The 22,990-nt window shown below is 45.4% G+C and overlaps 1 protein-coding gene across 1 annotated transcript in view; it reads right to left on the reverse strand.

Moving 5' to 3' along the window:
- Positions 1-22,990, reverse strand: part of RGS9 (regulator of G protein signaling 9) — a 67,224-nt gene that overhangs the window by 32,073 nt on the left and 12,161 nt on the right. The window contains exons 3-9 of the mRNA XM_028713245.2: positions 20,024-20,074; positions 19,095-19,201; positions 15,209-15,260; positions 12,304-12,362; positions 10,415-10,491; positions 8,604-8,685; positions 4,544-4,606 (exon numbers count right to left, since the gene is read on the reverse strand). Coding sequence (XP_028569078.2) covers positions 4,544-4,606; positions 8,604-8,685; positions 10,415-10,491; positions 12,304-12,362; positions 15,209-15,260; positions 19,095-19,201; positions 20,024-20,074 — 491 coding nt within the window. The remainder of the gene's footprint in view (positions 1-4,543; positions 4,607-8,603; positions 8,686-10,414; positions 10,492-12,303; positions 12,363-15,208; positions 15,261-19,094; positions 19,202-20,023; positions 20,075-22,990) is intronic.

Below are 22,990 nucleotides of genomic sequence, written 5' to 3' on the forward strand. Positions count from 1 at the left end.
TTCAGATTTCATGACAAGCCAGACTCTTGCTTGTTTCCTGGCAGTGTGACAGCAGCAGGAGTGGGGCAGGGGGCAGGGGCAGAATTTTTCAGCACACTGCTCAATCACATTAAACCATAGTTTGTTTCAAAGTATGGTTTGCCGTGAAGTGTGAAGCAGGCTATAGAATACTCCAAGCACAAAATATAGCTGCACATAAAACACAAAGAACACAAAATACATAAATCTATAAAAACAACCTCCATGTTTCAAATTTAGACCATAAACTCATCATATGGAAAGGGGTGGTTCCTTTGGTGAACCAGTCACAAAAGAATTCTCCTTTGCAGGGAGATAGATGTAGCCCAACGATACTTATATGATTCCACTCCCGCCATCACTCCCCCACTCTACCGGGCTCATAAAATTCCCACCGCTTTTTGTGTTAAACAAACAAACAAACAAAGCTCTATCGCTTTCACTTCTCTATTTGATACTAGTTGCCATGAGAGTTCATATTATATCTGTATTTTCACGGGACGCTTATTTAAGGGAAACGAGGCCAAACAACATCAACGCGTTCCACGTTTCCAAACTATCTTTCCCTGTGCACAATTGCAGTGGGCCTTTCCAGATGTGCGTTCCTAGCCCAAACTGTTGTGTGCGTTCTCCAGATGCCGTCACCCTGAAAGTGCATCTGTTATAGAAGAACCCAGGCATCGTTCTTCCTACCAGCCCAGCACTGTGGTCCTGCAGATATTGTTAGTCTCCACTTCCCATCATCCCTTATCGTTGCCTTATCATTGGCTATGGCTGACGGGAGCTGGTGACCAATTAATATCTAAAGGTAAAGGGACCCCTGACCATTAGGTCCAGTCGTGACCAACTCTGGGGTTGCGGCGCTCATCTCGCTTTATTGGCCAAGGGAGCCGGCGTACAGCTTCCGGGTCATGTGACCAGCATGACTAAGCCGCTTCTGGCGAACCAGAGCAGTGCACGGAAACGCCGTTTACCTTCCTGCTGGAGAGGTACCTATTTATCCACTTGCACTTTGACATGCTTTTGAACTGCTAGGTTGGCAGGAGCAGGGACCGAGCAACAGGAGCTCACCCCGTCGCAGGGATTCGAACCGCCGACCTTCTGATTGGCAAGTCCTAGGCTCTGTGGTTTAACCCACAGCGCCTGCCACGTCCCATGAATTAATATCTACAGGAATTAATATCTACACGTCCCATGAATTAATATACACGTCCCATGAATTAATATCTACAAGGCCACAAATTCCTCACTCCTGTGCTTGTCTGTCAATTACTAAGGGGCTGCATTTCATCGGCATTTAGGTGTGTCTGTCTGCTATTGCTGTGGAGGACGGGGACTCTATTTTGTCCTAGGTACTCTCATCGACTCTGCTCACCAGGAAGGGGAGGAACCAGCTCGTCTTCCCTGCACAGCTCCTGCCTCTCAGATTTTCTGCATCTAAGTCTGTCTCTTTACAACCTGCTGCTCCCACAGCTTCCGCTCATTGTGAAGAAGCATTGATGAGTACACTATGAAATGCCTCTCCCGTCCAGTACCCCAGTGCAATCTGCACCTCTCCCCAACAGAAGAGGCGCTTCTGAGTCTCGAGAAAAATGGAGCATTCAACTACATCGCAAAGAGGGATAATATTTTAAAAAGACAGAAGCCTTATTAGTCAGGATTGGGGGAAAGATGGAAAGCAGCCAGTTCTGAAAGTGTTGAGGCTTGCATGTGTAAACAGGTCCGGGGAGAGTAGCATTCTGCAGCATTAAAAAAACAACCCCAAACTCTCCCCTCTCTGTAGGACTCTGTAAATATGAGCACAATATGACATAGCTTGGCATGATATGGCATAGCTTGGCATGATAACCTCCTCCTGAAGTCTATATTTGATCCCCTACCGGCTGACATAGACTCCTGTTCTCCTTTCAAAAAAGACATGCCAGCCACCTCCTCTTAATGGTAAGAGGTAAATCCTCAGCCTCAGCATTTAGCTCTCCTCTTCAGTCTCCATGGCAACCAAGCCCACTTGGCCACCGCAATTATTTGCAGCTGAGAGTCCTCACGCAAATGGAAAGTTTTATTAGTACTGCACAGGGTTTGATGAAAACAATTGCTATAAAGAGGGTTCGGACAAGCAGCATACAAACCTCACCTTCAGCTGCAGGCCCATAAATAACAGATAACAGATAGATAACAGATAACTTCAACTGCCTGGTTTGCGGTCTCCCCTATTCCCTTCATTCTCCGCGAGAAGCTAAGTTAACATGGCTACAGAATGTACTCTCAGCCAGGAGCAGAGGAAAGGGGTGTGGTGGGGATGGGTCGCCCTGGTGTCACCACTGAGGGGGGTGGCAAAATGCCGGGCGGCAATCACTACGGGGCCTGAGCCATGCGTCTCTCCTGGGAGTGACGCGGTGGCTTGGGTGCCCGCAGGCTCCACGCTGCCCCAAACAGTCCGCCCGCTGAGTGGGAGGAAGCAGGCAGACTCCTTGGAGGCCCCACAGAGCGTCCTGTCCCAGCTGGTCCGGCCCCACTCCCGTGGACGGCTGGTTCTGCCCCGGGCGCAAGGCATGCGCGCCACCCCAGGTGGCTTGCGCAACCGCTGCTCTCGGCCTGCCCTACATAAAATTAAGCTACAGTATCCTATTCATGAAGGGACGCGGGTGGCGCTGTGGGTTAAACCACAGAGCCTAGGACTTGCCGATCAGAAGGTCGGCGGTTTGAATCCCCACGATGGGGTGAGCACCCGTTGCTCGGTCCCTGCTCCTGCCCACCTAGCAGTTCAAAAGCACGTCAAAGTGCAAGTAGATAAATAGGTACCGCTCTGGCAGGAAGGTAAACGGCGTTTCCGTGTGCTGCTCTCGTTCGCCAGAAGCGGCTTAATCATGCTGGCCACATGACCCAGAAGCTTTACTTTATTGTCTCTCGGCCAATAAAGCAAGATGAGCGCCACGACCCCAGAGTCGGTCACGACTGGACCTAATGGTCAGGGATCCCTTTACCTTTATCCTATTCATGCTAAGGCCTTGACTGAATTTAAATCTCAAGCAGAGAAGCTAGGTGTGGGCGGCACCACTTCAAGGTCACAACTCATAGAACTTCTGTCTCTTCAAACTATTGCTGCCACAACTTCTCTTCCCTATGAATTGTTGCATGGCTGAATATCCCCCACAAATAACCCCACTCCAACGCAGAACCCTAATATGAGAAGGTAGGCTAGGACCCCTTTTCCATGAGTTGCCCGTGACGTTTTTAAATCAAAATCCTTCCACGTGAAAACTAATTAAATGCCAGCTGCAAGTAAGATGCCAGAAGGTCAAGTAAGATGGCAGAGATCCATAATCACATCCCATACCTCTTTATACAGTGGTACCTCAGGTTACAAACTTAATTTGTTCCAGAGGACTGTTCTTAACCTGAAACCATTCTTAACCTGAGGTACCACCGCTGCCGCCGCGTAAGGTACTACTTCGGGTTAGCGGAGTCTGTAACCCGAAGTGTTTGTAACCTGAGGTGTTCTTAACCCGAGGTACCGTTGTATTTTGGCTGTGGGAGGGATGCAGTTCAGTTCAGGACCAGGGCACTGGTGGAAGGGAGGGGTTTAACTTTTCCCCTACACTTGTTTTGCTTGCTGAAATTTGACTCCCCTATCTGTTCCAAGCTGCTATTCGACCTCAGGGGAAATTCCCAGGCATATGGATTTTCCCTAAGGCAGCAAACAGGAGCTGCAGGTGTAGCCTATTTCACCTGGAAAATGGCACAAGGAAGCAAATAGCTAAGCCCTCTCTCCCTGCAACACCACAGTCCCAATCTGAACCCAGTCCCTGCCCCCTGCAACTCCTATTTGCCCAAATCAAAAGTGATAGGGGTTCCACTCACAGATCTCCTTCGCCTTGTTTAATATCACCCCAAAATAAAAACAGCTAGGATATAGGTTGACTGCCTTTGTAAGAACTAGGTCAAGCAAACCCCGAGCAAGACATTTAAATGGTTATTTGTCTTAAGTTGTTATTCCTATTCAGAAGAAGAAAACACCCAGTGGCAGAAATGGTTAGCACTCTCATACTTTTTGTTGGTACTCAAACTGAGTGATCAGTGTGGATCAAACATTTTCTGGAACTCCATAATGATCGTATACTGCATCATGTTTTTGTTTAGTCATTTAGTCATGTCCGATTCTTCGTGACCCCATGGACCAGAGCACTCCAGGCACTCCTGTCTTCCACTGCCTCCCACAGTTTGGTCAAACTCGTGTTGGTAGCTTCAAGAACACTGTCCAACCATCTCTGTCGTCCCCTTCTCCTTGTACCCTCAATCTTTCCCAACATCAGGGTCTTTTGCAGGGAGTCTCCTCTTCTCAATACTGCATCATACCCCCTCCATATCTGCCCATTTTCACCCCCAGCTGTGGGACATTCAGTAGTCCCAATCTTGACTTTGTTGGGTCTTGCTTATGTCCTTACAATGCAGATATAGAAAGCTTTGTCACCATTCAAAAATACAATCAGAGTGCTACTAAGGAATGCAAACTTACCTAGTTTACCGTATTTTCACAGGGATCAGTTACTCGATCTAAGCCATAGTCAAGTGTGTCCTGCATCCCTGGCTATTACAGTCAAAAAACAAAACATACAATTACATATTTGTGTTGTTTTTTAAAAATATTGTTTATAATAACAAGTATGATTGAATCAATTATTTATCTGCCAGTGGTAAGACAAATAAATTTTGGAACAATTTTTGACCTCCATAGATAGATAGATGTCAAAATTTGTTCCAAAATGTATATATATATTCTGTTTTACAATTTAGAATACTCATTTAAACATCCTTAAAATATCAGTGACTTCCCTTCTTCTCTTTCCATAGTTCATTTTGCATATCATAAATCCCTGCATATTTTACATAAACTAAACCATTCATTATTCCATTATTACATCCATCAAAACTTATTTACACTGTTGAATTTATCTTAATGCTGACAATGTTTTCAAGTGTACACAATTTCCCCCCGTATATTCAATAATCATTTTCCAATCTTCTCTAAATGCATGTTCTTCTTGTTCTCTTATTCTATATGTTAAGTCTGCAAGCTGTGCATGTTCCATCAACTTAAGTTGCCATTAGTTGGGACCTCACTCATTTTCCATTTTGGGGCTAACAAAACACGGGCCATAGTAGTGGCATACATAAATAACATTTTTTGACACCTGGGAATTTCCATCAAAACTATCCCCAACAAAAAGTTCTCCAATTTTTTTACTTTCCTAATACTTGTCCAACTCCACCAGCTTGTCCACCAGAGAAGCCTAAATTACAAAAGACCTTTATTCTAGTTGTGCCTGCTGCAGAAATATTAATTAATATGCCACAGCTAGCATTGTGTGTTCTCTACAATTCTGCCTGAGTAATCCCTGGGCTATTCCTAGGGTTAAGAGAAGCAGACAAAATTCAGTATTCTGCAACTGCTAATTCAATACAAAGAAATAAGCAGCTATGGGAAAACAGATGCAAATTTGTTTCATTTTGCAAATTCCCACAGAGCACAGAATTCTTGGTGGAAAACACTGTTTCGTTTCCAGTGCAGAGCAACCTTTGCCAGCCTTTTGCCAGATGTTTTGGACTTCAACTCCCATCAGCCCTCATCAGCACAGTCATGCTAGTTGGCCCTAATGGGAGTTTTCTGAGGGCACCAGAATGGTGAAGGCTGGCACAGACTATGCGCAGCCATGGCTGAGTTCAGCATTAGCACCCAGCACCACTAGGCAGGTCTCAGAGACCTGGCATCCTGGCAGTGCCCACAGGCATTGATGCACTTGCTATGGGCTCAGTATCCCAGGTGGCCGAGTCTTCAAGTCTTCTGATGTTCTTGCAGGACCAGGCATCGGACTTCCCATACCCCCAACCCGTATAATGAAAGACCAAAGAGACTGGTGAGAAAACCTGGCGCAGGGAGAAACCAGCTGAGGCCAGGGTGCTGGCTGCTTAAATGAGCGAGGGGCGGGTCCAAGGGGAGCACGAAGCTCCACCACTGGGTGCAGGCATAGGATCTGGTTCCTGATAGGCTTATGCCCCCTCCACCCATGAGGAAGAGCCCAGCCAGGTTGAATTCCTCCATAGGGGCCCCAGTGAATCCTCCTCCGTCCCGCAATGCCGCCGCACGCAAAACGGTGAGCGGGCTTATTCTAGCAATGGCCACGGTAATGAACAGTTGAGAAAAGCACCACTGGACAAATTTTCCTTTTCATCAGGTCTCTTAAAAGCACGCGAGTCTCGTCTTTCATCGCACCTGACAAACTGAACGATAACAGCACCTTCTGTATGTTTTTAAGCGTGTTTTCAGCAATAAATAAAATAAAATTATTGGCATGGGAACATGGGACGATGCAGAGAAAACCCTGCCCAGTGAGGGAAGGGGGTGCCTCGACATGGCAAACAGACTGGTACCGCTGTCACATCTGCTTGGAGCACAGCTTTGTTTTTGATCAGCTATCTGACGTCTGCTGAAGTTTGGCCATCAATAATTAAACTCCAGCCAGCGCTATCTTAAAAGGGCGAAAAGAGGGGAAACAGCTCAAGAAAGAGAAAGATCCAAATTCAGCTCTGGTGTGATCAAAAGGGATTCAGCAGGGAAGATGAACTAGGACCAAAGGGGCTGCTGTGGCACAGGGGCCTTTTCTACAGATGGTATTTCCCCGCCCCCCTGCAAGCTAAGCTCCAATTACGGCCTGACATTTGCCGGAGGCTTATACCTTCTCTGTCTGTTAACCGCTGGGCTCTCAGTTGGCCGCTTACACCGTGTGCACAATTAAAAGTGGATCTTTGATTATGACTTGGGATTAGGGAATGTAGCTCTTTGGCATGTGTCAGAGCCATGCGGCATGCTGTGATCAGTGCGGCACTGCTCAGGAAAACACCCCACTGGCATCTGCCAGAAGTGCCTCCAAAATAACAGAAACTCGGTGCTGCGCTCCACAGCTTGGAGCCTTTCCCCAGCATGGAAGATTCGCCAAAAAGCGCTCGTGGGCATGGAAAGATCAACACTGATAGATCAGGCCATGAGAGGAGGCAGAGATGCCGTGCGTTTGTGTACAGTGGTACTTCGGGTTAAGTACATAATTTATTCCGGAGGTCCGTACTTAATCTGAAACTGTTCTTAACCTGAAGCACCACTTTAGCTAATGGGGCCTCCTGCTGCCGCCACGCCACCGGAGAGCAATTTCTGTTCTCATCCTGAAGCAAAGTTCTTAACCCGAGGTACTTTTTCTGGGTTAGCAGAGTCTGTAACCTGAAGCGTATGTAACCTGAGGTACCACTGTATCAGGTTTGCCTCCATTCTTCCTGCTGCGTTTGGTGGGTGGGAGTGTGATTGCAACCCCTTTGCAATTACTGAGGTCAAGCTACAGGAGCTGACTTCAAGGAACAAAATGCACCCGACACAGATGTATGCAGCATGCACAGTTCTCAGAAGACAGCGGCTTAAACCCCAGCTGCTTCCTGTGCAAGCTTGTGCCTCACTTCCCCCACCTGCAGGAAGCAGGATATCTGGGCGTCCTTATCTCTCTGCCAGAAGAGCCATCCCTCCCTTCTCCCTTGCAGTGATTCCAAACTACCTATTGCAAGAGTTAAAACTGTGAGATGAGATTCTGTAGAAAAAAGATAATGCCAAAGTGGACAAACCAGTCTCTTTGCTAAGTTGACGGCTCTGTCTCCTTGCATGTCTAAAGAGTACAGGCAACTGGTTGCCAAAGAAGCTACTAGCTACAGAGGCTTCCGTAAGGTGAGTTAAAAGTGGGCCGCAGCAGAAGGAAAATGTGGAAGAATAGTCAGTCTCATCTTGAACTTGACTTGACGTGACACCTCTACTGAATCCAAAGCCACGGTTTTGGGGCGGAACCACCAAAAACTTAATAACGGCGCAAGATTTGTACAGTGGTACCTCTGGATACAAACAGGATCCGTTCCGGATCCCCGTTCGCATCCTGAAGCGAACGTAACCTGCGTCTGCGCATGCGCGGGTTGCAATTCGTCGCTTCCACGCATGTGTGTGACGTCATTTTGACCGTCTGCACATGCGCGAGCTGCGAAACCCAGAAGTAACACGGGGCGCAACCCAAAAGCGCAACCCGAAAGCACTCAGCCTGAAGCATATTTAACTCAAGGTATGACTGTATTACTACTAATACAGTTTTGTTGTCCACCTTTCGATCCAAGGTCCTAGGTGGGTTGCAACAGTTAAAACACAATATTAAAACTGTTCCAAACAACTCACAATTACAGAAATAAGGTGTGTCATAAAATATAAGGGTGTTCATGCTGTGAACCTCTTTCATATGCTCCATTTCCATATACGTTGAAATAAAACCATACAGCAGAAAGAAACCACAGCTTCCCGTGAGCTTCATTCTAAGGAAACGTTAAGCCAAAGCCCCCAAGACCTCTTAGTACTCACAGATTTGGGTGTGCAAAACTATAGTGCAGGGAGTTGTACCACAAAACCCTTGCGGTCATTCAAACTCTACAATAATATGATCCTATTATTATTACTCTAATGAGAATCACAGAACCACATTGTTTACTAGATATGTCTATTCTTCACTTACAGCTGTTCGGTGCACTAGCCAATAGGCTTTCTCCTGACAGTCCAGAGCATATCGATCTTCCTTCTTTCGTTCTTTTCCTGTCCTGCAAATTCAGGAGGGAAGTGTCATTTCAACAAATCAAAGCGTAATAGGCCCACTGCCCTGTCACAGGACTACCTGCACATCCCTGGCAAGTAGCATAACACGGACCAGGAATTTGGTGTATAATGAAATTATTTCTTAATTCTCATGTTCCAGAATGGTCCACTGCCTACAATTTTACTGTGAGTATTTTCATGACTGTACCCTTTAGCGACTGAACCAAAAGTCAGAGTAGAATTTCCCCCCTAAAATCACCATCAGTGTTGTTTATCCAGACACTACTTTTCCATGGTGAACCACGTACAAAGTGGGCTACTTAAACAGAATAAAATAACTATCAACAGAATGATAGGAGTTCCCTGGCCCAAGGGCTCCACACATCTTCCAGACTGCTCAAATTGCAATCAGCATTTTAGAATTCTTGGTGAGGCACCTGAGGACTGGAGTTGGGGAAAAGGAAGACCTGGGTAACTATTGATGTCAATACAAGGAAAGGTGCTAGAACAGATAGTTAAACAGTCTGTTGGTGAGCACTTAGAAAAGAATGCTTTGATTACTAGGATGCAGGAGGAGTTTCTCAAAAACAAGTCATGCCAGCCAAATTTCTTTCTCTCTCTCTCTGACAGACTTGGTGGATCAGGGGAATGCTGTGGACATAGTGTATCTTGATTTCAGTAAGGCTTTTGACAAAGTCCCCCATGGTATTCTTGTGGAGAAGCTGGTAAAATGTGGACTGGATGAGGTAACTGTTAGGTGGATTTATAGCTGGTTAATCAACCAGCCCCAAAGAATGCTCACTAATGGTTATTCATCATCCTGGAAAAAAGTGACAAATGGGGTGTCACAACATTCTGTTCTTGGCCCATTACTGTTCAACATCTTTATATATTGGGTGAAGGAATTAAGGGGGTGGCTCATCAAATTTGCAAATGACACCAAACTGGGGAGGAGGAGTTAATACCACAGATGCTGTGCAAGCAGACAATGGACGAATTGCAGTGAAGAGCCTGCTGGTTGGGAAAGGGAAAGTTACAATGGTTACTATCCAATTTGATGTGAGGATGAGACACATTCCCTAAAAGTGAGCACAATCATCCTTTGAAGTTATCTCACAGGAAAGGCCATTTAAGCAGCAACCACACAGGTCACAGCAACTCTGCTTTTGTAGACTCACTTAAGACATTTTGTTAAGGTTTCCTGGCTTTAGTACATTGTCAAAGATATCGATGGACATCACCAAACGCCGACAGCCTGAGCCAGATCCAACCACCCCAATTCCACTAGCTGAAACCAGCACAATGAGCCCGCCAGTGCAAAAGAGCAGCTACTGCCAACAGCTCTAAAAAAAATAAAAACCTGCTACTGAGAATCAGTAGAAGAGTTCTCTGAAAATGGATTTCCAAGTCAGGCAATCTCATTATCAGAGAAAAATGAAATTGCATTGACGGAAAGCAGTATTTACACCTTTCAAGCAGGCAGCACAAACTGCCACCAGTGTGGTTATTTGTAAGCAGAACTGCAAGCTCATTTGGTAACAGGCAGGTGCAAAAGCAAAGGCAGAGTTTCACAGATGTAGCAGGAGTCCGTGTCAATTTTTGAAAGCTGTTTTAGAGAGAATGGGAATGTGTTATAATTCCTTGGCTGCTGAGAACTTGAAAGTTGCTTACTGCTCACTGCATCACTCAAAACAAAGGCGAAAAGAGGGGGGGGGACAGTGTCAAGCATCTCACCTATACTGTTCCTGGGCCTGCATAACAACGAAGTCCCATTTGTGGTTGATTTTTTTGTGCAGCGTGTTATAATTTTCCTGGAAAAACAGAAGCAGTGAGACAGCAAGGAAAGACACAGGCTTCCTTTTCGCTCGCAGCGCGAAGGATATGATAAAGTGCTACAGCACACGGCCACATGTATGAAAGACGGAACAAGTAAGACTGATGAGATTTCTCAGTCAGATTTATTAGCATAGCCCACTGCAGTTGTAGCAATGTGGTGTATATTTAAGTTGACAAATCTGTTTAATAGATGTAGTTTAATAGGTGAGGGGGAAAACCAAAATCTGAAAGTAGAGAAGTGGGGGCGGAAACACTAAAGTTGTGAATCTATGATGCTGGAACTACATGCTATCAAAAAGCTCAGGGCTGCTGCTAATCTTGGTAGTCCATGGCTGAATTACAGGAACACAGGAAGCTGCCTTCTGCTAAGTCAGATCATCAGCCTAGGTAGCCCAGTATTGTCTGCAGTTAACCTGCAGTGGCGCCCTGCCAGACCGATGTCAGAGACTGTGATCTTCTGCATGCAGAGCACATGTTCCACTACTGAGCTTTAATGCTCCACCGCCATGGATGTGCTTTACCAGAGGCGCAGGTTGCCCCCAAGATTGGGAGAGCCGACGCATGTCGTCACACACAACTCCAGACGCTGTGCAGTCTGGTGCAACCTTCCACTAGTCTGCGTGGATTCCTGCAGCACCAGGAGACACTGTGCAGGCCAATGCGACCTCACACCAGGCTGCGCCGATCCCTGCGGCATCTCTCGACATCGTGCATACTGGTGCAGCCTTCTGTGATGTCGCACTGGGGCCCCTCAACCTTTGGTTGGGGGCCCTTAAAGCAAATATTAAAGGTAAAGGTAAAAGGGCCCCTGACCATTAGGTCCAGTCGTGACCGACTCTGGGGTTGCGGCGCTCATCTCGCTTTATTGGCCAAGGGAGTCGGCGTACAGCTTCCGGGTCATGTGGCCAGCATGACTAAGCCACTTCTGGCAAACCAGAGCAGCGCACGGAAACGCCATTTACTTTCCTGCCGGAGCAGTACCTACCGTATTTTTCGCCCTATAGGACGCACTTTTTCCCCCTCCAAAAATGAAGGGGAAATGTGTGTGCGTCCTATGGGGCAAATGCAGGCTTTCGCTGAAGCCTGGAGAGCGAGAGGGGTCGGTGCGCACTGACCCCTCTCGCTCTCCAGGCTTCAGGAAGCTATCCGCAAGCCTTGGGAGCCCGCGGGAGTTCCCCCCGGGCTCCCCCGGCTTGGCAGAGCTGCCTGCACCCCAAAGACCCGGCGCGCTAAGCAGTCGCACCCGGGCTTCGGGTAGCTGTGCGCAAGGCGCGAGAGCCCAGCGCCGGGCTCCCGCAGCTTGCGGAGAGTGGCCTGCACGCTGAAGCCTGCGTGCGCTGAGTTCAGCGTGCCCAGGCTTGGTGCAGCTTTCCGCAAGGCACGGGAGCCTGGCGCTGGGCTCCCACGGCTTGCGGAGAGTTGCCTGTTCTGGGGGCTGGGGTCGGGGGAAGCTCGGGCTTCCCCCGCCCCAGCCCCGCGCCTGGGGGGGAAATAATTCCCCCCCTTTATTTCCCCCCCAAAAAACTAGGTGCGCCTTATGGGACGTTGCGTCCTATAGGGCGAAAAATACGGTATTTATCTACTTGCACTTTGACGTGCTTTCGTACTGCTAGGTTGGCAGGAGCAGGGACCGAGCAACGGGAGCTCACCCCGTCGCGGGGATTCCAACCGCCAACCTTCTGATCGGCAAGTCCTAGGCTCTGTGGTTTAACCCACCGCGCCAAGACACCTCCACCCCCTAGATGCTTAGCCAAAAGCTTGCACAAGATGCCATAATACTTTCTTACCTTTTCGTATTCTTCTAAAACTCCTTTCCTTTTGATATTTTTCTTGGCTAGGTAGATGGCTGGGGATGAAAAACAACAACATACACATGTAATTAATGAGAAGGCCCAGTGAAAGAAAAGTAAAATTACATCTTTTCCAAATAAAGATTCTGTCCCAGGTGAATCCACATGGCGCAAGATCCACATAAGCTTGTGTCTCCAGCCAATGCTGTTTTCCACAATAGGTGATTTCCACAGGGATAGCGAAAGGAATCTGCATTATGGTGACAACTCTGGTGCAGCGGGAAGCTTAGGGCAAATGTAGGAGGGGGGAATATTCTAAGTGGTGTTAGTAAGCTTCACTGTGATTGTAACTTTTTTCTTAATGTGTATAGGACTAATGTGTATAGGACTAAGATCAGAACAGCTGTATGTTGTTCTGAATGGCTTTGAATTCAAGTACAAATGACCACACTTCCTACAGAAGCTCATTCAGCAGAGAGTGCTCCTATTTTCCTGGCATGCACATCTAGAATTTACTATAAGAAGGGATCTTTCCCACTCTTTGTTTTATCCGGAAGTCTTATTGAAGCTATTGGAACTAAAATATCTAACTATGGAAATTATTTCTCTTAACTAGGCAGTGTGTCCATAAAAGCTAGCAATTTAAGCAGCGTATAATTAACACAGGTAGAGGGTAATAAATGCAGCACAATTGCAGGTTTGGCTAATATCAACATGACTGGAAAAGGAACGGCAGTTTCATTTCAACATAAAATTGGTGTCGTGCATGAGAAAATGTTCTGAGGGTGTGTGTGTCAGTTTGTTCGACTTGTGTGGTGTTTTTATTGCTCCGTTCTTATTTTCCCACTGTGAATTCTAACCTTGTGCTCTGGTTAAAGCCAGTTTGCTAATTTCTGGTGTCTCAGCTACATATTCATGTGGCAATGAGGTGCAGAGGAAGGCAGGTTAAGGAGCCAAATTAACACATTTCTAATAACACATTCCACAAACCAAATTAAGCCGGAGAAGTTTAGTCCAATCCTGTAGCACTTTTATGCAAAAGTAAGGGCCGCATCCAATCAAGCTATATGCAAAATGGACCAACTGAAAAGAACGGACCTCGGTTAGAAATGCCCATACATTTCAATGGGTCTACTCTGAGTAAACTAATAGCTAAACCAGGGGTCAGCAACCTTTTTCAGCCGTGGGCTGGTCCACCGTACTACAGACCATGTGGGGGCCCAGACTAAATTTTGAAAAAAGAATTACGAATTCCTATGCCCAACAAATAATCCAGAGATGCATTTTAAATAACAGCACACATTCTACTCATGTAAAAACACCAGGCAGGCCCCACAAATAACCCAGAGATGAATTTTAAATAAAAGGGCACATTCTACTCATGTAAAAACAGGCTGATTCCTGGACCGTCCGCGGGCCGGATTGAGAAGGTGATTGGGCCGCATCTGGCCCCTGGGCCTTAGGTTGCCTACCCCTGAGCTAAACCAAAGTTCAGTCGACTTAGTCCCACGTAAGGGTGCATCAGACTGTGGAATATTTCTTTAATAAAACATAATCTTATTCTTTATTTAAGGCTTAAAGTGGGGAACAAAATTCACATACATTCTCTAAAAAGTATAAGAAACAGATGGCCCAATTCGCATATGCAATCAATGCATCTTGGCTCTCTGTGTGTGGATTGGCATAACATGTCATTTCAATCCTTCTTTTTGGTAGTTTCAGCACTGCCAGAATTGTGCGAGGTACTGCTTCACATTGCAACTTGCCACATGGAGCAGCGTCTATGAGGCTATAGTTTCAGGAACCTGCCACCACACCACTGACCAGGCCTAAGGCAATTAAAGATGTTCAGAATTATCAAGTGACACAGCTTTTACCTGTACTGTTACACTCCAGTCTACAGGTGGAAGGCTGTAAATTCAGATGCTCTGCTATGTTAAAAACTCCCTACCTGTGGATAGCTAGCATGTCAGGGAGAATGGATTCTGACCTAGCTTTCTCCTAGGTGCCAGCTTTCAATATGAATGGATTGCCTTCATATGAAGGGGTGCTTAAACATGTGAACATCCCATGCGTACCTTGAAGTACTACAGTCCTAGGAAGGGTCCAACGCATCATATACAGTGGTACCTCGGGTTACAGATGCTTCAGGTTACAGACTCTCCTAACCCAGAAATAGTACCTCGGGTTAAGAGCTTTGCTTCAGGATGAGAACAGAAATCGCGCAGCAGCGGGAGGCCCCATTAGCTAAAGTGGTACCTCAGATTAAGAACAGTTTCAGGTTAAGAACGGACCTCCAGAACAAATTAAGTTCTTAACCACTGTACCACTGTATCTGAATGTTTTCTAAATCATTTTTTTTTTAAATGATAGTCAAAATGAAAGTGTAAGTGGGTACCCTCCTCTTCAAAGTGAAGTACCTCAGTTTCCGCACATAATCCATTCCGGAAGACCGTTCAGGTTCTGAAATGTTCGAAAACCAAGGACTCAACAGCCGACAGCTAGGCCTCAGGATCTTGCACTCAGCGGAAGCTGAGTGGCATGTTCGACTTCCGAGGTGTGTTCAAAAACCAAAGCATTTACTTCCGGGTTTACGATGTACGTAAACCGAATATTCGTCAACAGAGATGTTAGGAAACCAAGGTACCACCGGACCTTTCCCAGAACTGATTAATTTCTACAAACATCATCTTTGGAGTTCATACAAACACTTACTCCATCTTTTCCTCCAAGTGCACATGATTTACACAGAGCTGTCAACTTTTCCCTTTTCTTGCGAGGAATCCTATTCAGAATAAGGGAATTTCCCTTTAAAAAAAGGTAAAAGTTGACAGCTATGGATCTACACCTTTAAGATTTCACTAAAAAGGGCAGAGAGTGCCTCCCCGATCTTATGGCTTACCATAGTCTGTATCATCTGCTGCCCACTGCTGAGTCGGCCAAAAATACGGTGTCTGTAAGAAAGAACACAAAAACTAAGAACCAGGTTATCAATTGATTCTTTAACTAAATTCTTCTAAATCATTCTACCAGCTGACATGTGTCTGGCAGCCCTGAATATTTTTAATGTTTTTGTAAATGTATGTTCTCAGCAATTTTATATCCATTCTGAATGAGGCCTGGAAAACAGAAGAATCAAACTAAATAAAAAAGGCAGGGAGAGGCAAGCCCCCAATCTTTGGGGGTGGGGCCTATTGTTTTGTTTCTGTTCTTGCTTTTTATATGTATTTCGTGTTTTTATCATGTGTTTTTATGCTCTGAGCCACCCTGATATCTGCAAATGAAGGGTGGTTATACAAATATAAACAACAACACTTGGAATAGTAACTGTCACGGGATGTTGCAGCTGCAGCTCTCTCTCTATGTGAACACCACTCTGAGGTTTTTAAATGATTGTTCATGGCCCCTTCCCACTTTCTGGTCCAAATAGGTTAGGTCCACCCAACTAGGGATGTAAGAAGGTATTGGTTTCCATTCCGACCCATATTTGTCACGTGCAGAGCTGCTTCCATTCCACTGCATTTCAGCCTTTCGTAAAACCATGTTATTCGGCCACACTGTCTGCTATAGCGAAATTTTGCACAATTAATCACGGAATTATCATGTTATTCCACACCATTCCTTTCAATGCAAAGGAAACACAATGCAATTGGAGAGAGTTATCCACTGGAGACTAACAGATGCAGACTGAAAACAACAACAACAGTGAATGCAAATCAAATTTGCCGAATTGACATCTGTCCGGGAAATGAGATGGGTAAGTGAACATCAACGATTTCCATTCCTCCTTCCACCAGAATTTTCCAACATCTCTACACCCTTCCTGTGTGTGTATGTGAGAGAGACGGGGGGGGGGGGGAATGGGAGGATGCTGTGTCACTACATTGTCATTGCTTCCTCTTCGCCTGAATTGTTGCCAACTTCCCAGGCAACCGGTCTCTGACAGGTTCTGTCAGGGGGTTAAAAATGAGAGTTTTTGTGTACTGTTGCTGACAAATTCAGTGAGGAGAAGTACAGATGGGGTGGAGTGGGGGAACAATAAAGAGAAGCAGAGGAAAACGGGAACTGGAGGAAGGGAAAGGGAGCAACCGAGGACCCAGTAAGATGGAGAAAGAGGAAGTAACCAAGATAGGGGTAGAGAGAGAAAAGACCGCACATCAGAGCCATACAGGTGTGGGTCCCAAATGTACACTTGCCCTGGGCCTAGGAGGCCAAAGCCAGCCAGTGGATCCTTGCAAGGAACCAGGTGCTTTTTTGTTTGTGTTTATAACTTTATTGTAAAACGACTCCTGCCCAGGGCCTCAGACAAGCTTTGCTTGGGCCTGGTGAGCACTATGGTGTGAAGGGAGAGAGGGAAAATGAGGGGGAAAGGGGTGGACAAACAGACATGTTGGATGAGTGACAGAAATGAGAGGCTTGTGGCAATGCAAATAGAAGAGTGCTATGGAAAAAGATTTATAATTTATTTAGGAGACCACTGTAAACAAATGAAAACACTGGAGGATTCTAATAACACTTGTAATGTAACAAAGACTATGGGCAATATGGAGAGATATAAAATATGGATGATGAAATATTATGCAGTTGAAAATGTTGACAATATGACCCAGGGAGGGGGTGGTGGTGAGTCTGGAGATTCAGAGAAATCTCTAAACATGAACATATATTTGGTATTGTTATAACTTTATACTTGTAAAATCAAATAAAAATTATTTCAAAACAAAAACAAGAGTGCTATGGGATGCCGGCTTTTGGTGGTAAAATGAGAAAGAAGCAAGGATGGGTACAGAGGCAGAAGGCTGCAGGGTTAAAAGAGAAGGTGAGTGAGGCCTGCAGTGGTGCAGAAAGGGAGACCTAGAGGGAGAAAGGGAGATCAGCGATAAATTCATTTAAAGGGGGACACTGAAGCAGATTGTAATAAAAATGATGTCCTTTGGCTAACTTAGTGCTGGGGCCTTGCTGAGTTAACAAAAACTGCCCTCAGAGTGCAGCACAGCCGGGAAAGGGACCCAACAAAGAAGAGAATAATTTTCCTTGTGCGTATTTTTAGGTAGCTGAACCCCTGAGGGGAGAAACCCGTCATACCTATTCTTTGTGAAGTGACATGTACACAGATCACAGTATAAAAATAATGAACAGTAAAATTACAGCTGCAGCCCTTCCTCTACGGCACCCCTACGCAGTTATTTGAGCCGCGCACCTGCTAACATTAAAACAATCTAGTTAAAACATTTAAAAAAGCTAAATGTAGCATGATGAAGCCACTGAAAAAGTCTTCCAAATAAGGATATCTTTCAACGTTTCCTAAAGGCTGACAAAGAAGGACCGAGGTGAAAGATAAGGCAAAGTCACAGATTGAAAGGACTGTGAGAAGCTTCTCAGAGTTAAGAGCGAACTCATGCAGGAATGAATTGCCAAAGGCTTTAAAGAAGTCTTAATGTCTGTGGCCCACTTCACCTATCCTATTAAGCCATCGTTAAAATAAAAGCATCGCTTAACATGAACAAGGAGCATGCAGATGGATGTTGCTTGAAAGGTCCCTGTTTGTGACCCCCATCCCACGTGCTACAGCACTAGGGAAGAATCAAGTAATACTCTGGCTTTTCATTACATCCGAATCCAGGCTTGTGGTTTCTCTTCAAATGAACCACAATCTGAAGCCAAGATTTGTTCCTGGCTTACCACTCATGGTTTGGTGAAAACGAGTCCCGGTTCAGTAAAGATGCCAAGCCAGACTATGACTCACAGGAGCCAACCCCTATAGGCTGAGGTCCCTTTACCCCCCGATAAAATATTGGGGGAGGGCAGACACCCCTCAAATGGGCATTCCATTCAAATGGTGTGGGCGTTTTGTAATTGATTATGTGGGGTGGGGCATACCTGCCCCCCTCCCATTTTATTCCCGTTGGCACCCTTGCTTTGGCTTATTTCCTCCCTAGAGTGGCACCAGTTGGAGCCGGGTAAAAGCTAAAGGAACCCCTGACCATTAGGTCCAGTTGTGGCTGACTCTGGGTTGCGGCGCTCATTTCACTTTATTGGCCGAGGGAGCCAGTATACAGCTTCCGGGTCATGTGGCCAGCATGACTAAGCCGCTTCTGGCAAACCAGAGCAGCGCACGGAAATGCCATTTACCTTCCTGCTGGAGTGGTACCTATTTATCTACTTGCACTGGCGTGCTTTCGAACTGCTGGGTTGGAAGGAGCAGGTAGCTCACCCCATCACAGAGATTCAAACCGCCGACCTTCTGATCAGCAAGTCCTAGGCTCTGTGGTTTAACCCACAGCGCCACCTGTGTCCCTTCAGGTAAGAGCGAAGTGCCCACAATTTCAGCAACAAGAATTAGCATGCTGCTCTTTCACATTTAACCACTGTTAATTTTATCCATGGTTTCATGGAAGGGTGGTGAACCTCAGGCCCAGAGGCCAAGTGGGCCTTCCAGGCCACATGCAACAGTCTCTCTCTCTCCCCCTAGGCCACGCCCCTACTTCCTAGGCCACACCCCTCACTGGGACTCAAGTGTTTTGAACTGGGATAAGGCCTTGCTAGGATGGAGAGTCCATTTTTTGCATGGCTGGAGCACTGCTGACTGTAGAAATGTAGAGAGTTCTCTCTGCAGCTTGAGTCCCAGTTCCTCTGGGTTGCAGCCTCAGTGCAGTTGTCTATGAAGCAATGTGAACCTTGAGTTGAAAAAGGTTTTAACCTGATATGTGAATGAGGTTTATGTGAAAAGTCTAAAAGACCTTAGCAGGCTTCCATTTCTTCTGCTTGTGGCTCACTGCTCTGCTCACCTGAAACCTGTAGAGGCTGCTGTCTGGTCTGAGATTCAGATTCTTCGAATCCTGAAGAGGATAGATGTATCCGTACCTGATAATCATACTTCCCAAACTGAGTGCCTCTAAAAAAGAAAGATATCAGCTGCCTTCACTGGTGCACACAGAGCACAGCCAAACATGCAGAAACAACCAGCTATTAAAAAGACAAGAATTCAAATACAGTGGTTCTCAAACTTAATCCGTTCCAGAAGTCCGTTCCAAAACCAAAGCATTCCAAAACCAAGGCGAGCTTTCCCATAGAAAGTAATGCAAAACGGATTAATCTGTTCCAGAATTTTAAAAACAACCCCTAAAGCAGCAATTTAACATGAATTTTACTATCTAACGAGACCATCGATCCATAAAATGAAAGCAATAATCAATGTACGGTACTATTCAATAAATAAGACAGTATTGGAGATGATGAAAATTATTTTTTCTTCTTCCCTGCACTGATGATAGTCATTGTTTGGATGGGGGGGGCTTTTATCCATTTCCGCAGTCACACAATCCATCAATCAATCAATCAATCAATCAATCAGTAGCTGAACTGGGTTCCATACAGTCGCAAAAACGAATTAAAAGCCTCAAAAACCAAAACGCGAAATAAATAGCAAAAACAAAAGCACCAAACTTAATCTGTTCTGGAAATCAGTATGACTTCCAAAATGTTTGAAAACCAAGGTGCAGCTTCTGATTGGTGCAGGTGCCCTGGAAAGAATAGCCAACAGCCGCATCAGACATTCGGCTTCCAAAAAACATTCGAAAACCGGAACATTTACTTCCAGGTTTTCTGCGTTTGAGAACCAAGGTACCACCGTACTGGGGGGGGGGGGAGAGAGAAGAGGGAAAGGGTGGGGAGGAAGCTTGACTAAACGCCACCCGTGTTTCCCGCCAAAACTCACCTTCGTCGGTAATCTGCAGGCGCTGCATAAGCCACTGTAGCATATCGGAACCTGGAAAGCAGGAGCAAGAGCAGACAGTGTAAATCATCAGAATAACAAAACTTCACATTCTGTTGTTTTTTTTAAAAAAAGATATTTATTAAAATTTTCAAAGTATTACAAAATGAAAAAAGAAAAATACAAAATAAAAATAGTTAAAAAACAATTCCATCTTTCTATCACTTATCTTTCATTTGCTTGTTTCCCGGACCTCCTCACACCTCCCTTTTTTGTATTCCAATTCAATTTATTAGTTCAGCAAATCCTTTCCCTCTTTGTTTATCCTATTCTTTAATCTTAAAATATTGTAACATTAAATTTTTACCTGTGAATAATCCATTTTTTCATATTCCTTATAGCGTTATAGCTAAAAACCACTTAACTTTTTATCCAACATCATTCTAACATTCATTAATTCATTAATATTTCTGTAGATAGTCTTTAAATTTCTTCCAATCTTCTTCCACCGACTCTTCTCAAAACTTCACATTCTGACCTCCGCGACCTGCTTACAGGAACCACCTCTCATCTAGAAAGCCCCCCCCCCCCGCCGCCCCTGAGGAAAATGCAGATCCAGACCTACAACTCCCATCCTCAGCCGCTACAAGAGACTTGTCAGACTGGAAATGGGTAACAGCTTGGTTTTTCCCCAGATAGGTTTCAAACGTGGGTTGAAAAAGTGACAGTCACTTGTAGCCACGTGTACGTACGCTCGTCCCACTTTCACTTCTCTTTGTATTTGATATCTTACTGATTTGTTTCAGAAGGGCAAACTTTTGTCCATAGCAAGGCGGTGTCATAGCAAAGCATAAAAAGAGGGTGGGCGGGTGGGAAATCCGGCGAAGGGCGCGAGAGGGCTGTCCCACAGCCCCACCGTGGTTTAAGTTTTGCCGCAGCCAGTGCTGATTGGACAGCGGCTGGATAGCGTTGGCCTCCGCCCCCAGCCAGATCACTGCGGGCCCGATGCCCACCCGCAACGCCACCCACTGAAAAGCGGACAACCTTGACACACAAGGGACAGTAAGGAAAGAAAGAAAAATCAAAATCAAAGCTTGGCCACCAATTTCCTACAGCAGATGTTCCTATGATGACCAGCTGGCACAGTTCTGGGGAAGGAGATACTCGATGGAACTTTGCATTCAGCAAAGCTGATGAAATGACATGTGCTTCCTATTTCCCCCATTAATGCAGCTAGAATGGCTACCCCCAAATGACAGCTGAGGGGAGAGGAGGCCTGATGGAGCTGCCCTGCCACAGCAGAGTTGATGGAGTGAGCTGTGGTTCACAACTCTCCCAGTGAGTCTGTCTCCTAGCTTGTCTCTCGCCTGGCTTCAACTTGCTACTCCAACAGGGACCAGGAGAATCTCGGAAACCATGTGCACAGTGTTCGAAACTCCCATTGTTCCAGGCGCATTTTGTGACAGGGGATTTCATTAATGGCAGCAGTTTCTGGGCACACTACTGCGCCTAAGATTTCAGATTAAAACTGCCACTGCTGGAAGAAAAGGAGGGCCTTTTTCTGCCTCCCCACTTCCAGCCACTCTCTGAAGAATGGAGAAGGACCCTCATAAGAATATTAGAGGGGTGGGCAAGGGAAGTGTTATATACTGAGTTGAATAGGATACAAAATGCATCAGTCTGATTAGTCCTAGAACAATAGGATTCAGAATGCAGCAGCCTGATTGGCCAAAGGAGCCACCCAATCCAGCTCCAGATGGAAGTGAATCCACAACCTGATTGGCCTACAGGTGAATCCCGAAATTAGCCAATCAGGTGATGCCCATTGTGTAAATAAAGTATATAAAGCAGACATTCTGGGGGAACTTCCATTCCTCCTCACCACTATGAGCTGAATAAAGAGCATGAAATCCACTCTTGACTCTGAGTATATTTCAGGAAGCATGGTTTTGTTTTTTGCACTCTTTAGATGAGGACTAGACCATGTGAAAAATGAACACAAGACTTTAGCTGCACTTGATTGATTTTCAGTTTTGTATTCTTGTTATAAAAAAGCATGCCCAAACACTCCATTGCGGCACCCATAACCTAGGTTTAAGGTTCCATTTAGCTCCTACCTTTCATATTTCAGTTTCTAACACAGTTTCTGAGTTACAGCTTGGTTGTTCATACTTTTTTAAATGAAGCTCTGTTTTAAAAAATGCAGGATGAATAAATATTTGAGTTTACATCCCTTTCTTTGATGAGCATTCAAAATCCTTTGTGTCATTTTTAACTGACTTGAAAATGTGGAGAACTAAAATTAAGGTGTGAGGGGGGGAATGGAAACACAGAGAATCTGAAGTTGAAAGTTAGCTATCTGGAAACAAAGCAGTTTCAGGGCAGTAAACTATTCTGGTTCATTTGGTTACAGACATCAGAGGTGGCATGGAAATCTTAGCAATACAGCAACCAAGGCGAGAGGGGTGGGATGACAGGAGATACTCTGTTCTTGTGATGTTGCGCTTCCTGTTCAACTGCTAAAAGCCGGAGGATGAAATAACTGCTTTCTCATCCTCTCACCAACTCCTTCATAGCAAATGGGCTGACAGGAGTTTTAGACCAAAACATCTGGAGGGCACCAGGTTGGGGGAAATTGGTCTTTTTTTTAATTAAAAAAAATACACTACAGGAGTTAATATTGTGACTCTAATTATCTAAATCCCTCTGCTTTCTAAAAGCTCATATTCCTGCCAGTTCTCAATGCATATGTTTTACTGCATATTTTCGTGAAAGAGGGAGAGTATTCAGATTTGCCACTGAAAGGCTAAATCATAATCCAACGTCAAGGGAAACGGAATTGTGTTCTCTCGACAAGGTGACTCATTGGGAACCTTATTATTTCCTGCGCGAAAGAGAAAGGGCAAGCTAGCCAGGAACTGTGCAATTCAATTAGAGGTTTGTAAATTAAAACGGAACACAAAGAGAGAT

Source organism: Podarcis muralis, chromosome 2 (genome assembly GCF_964188315.1).
Source record: "Podarcis muralis chromosome 2, rPodMur119.hap1.1, whole genome shotgun sequence".
Lineage (NCBI taxonomy): Eukaryota > Metazoa > Chordata > Lepidosauria > Squamata > Lacertidae > Podarcis > Podarcis muralis.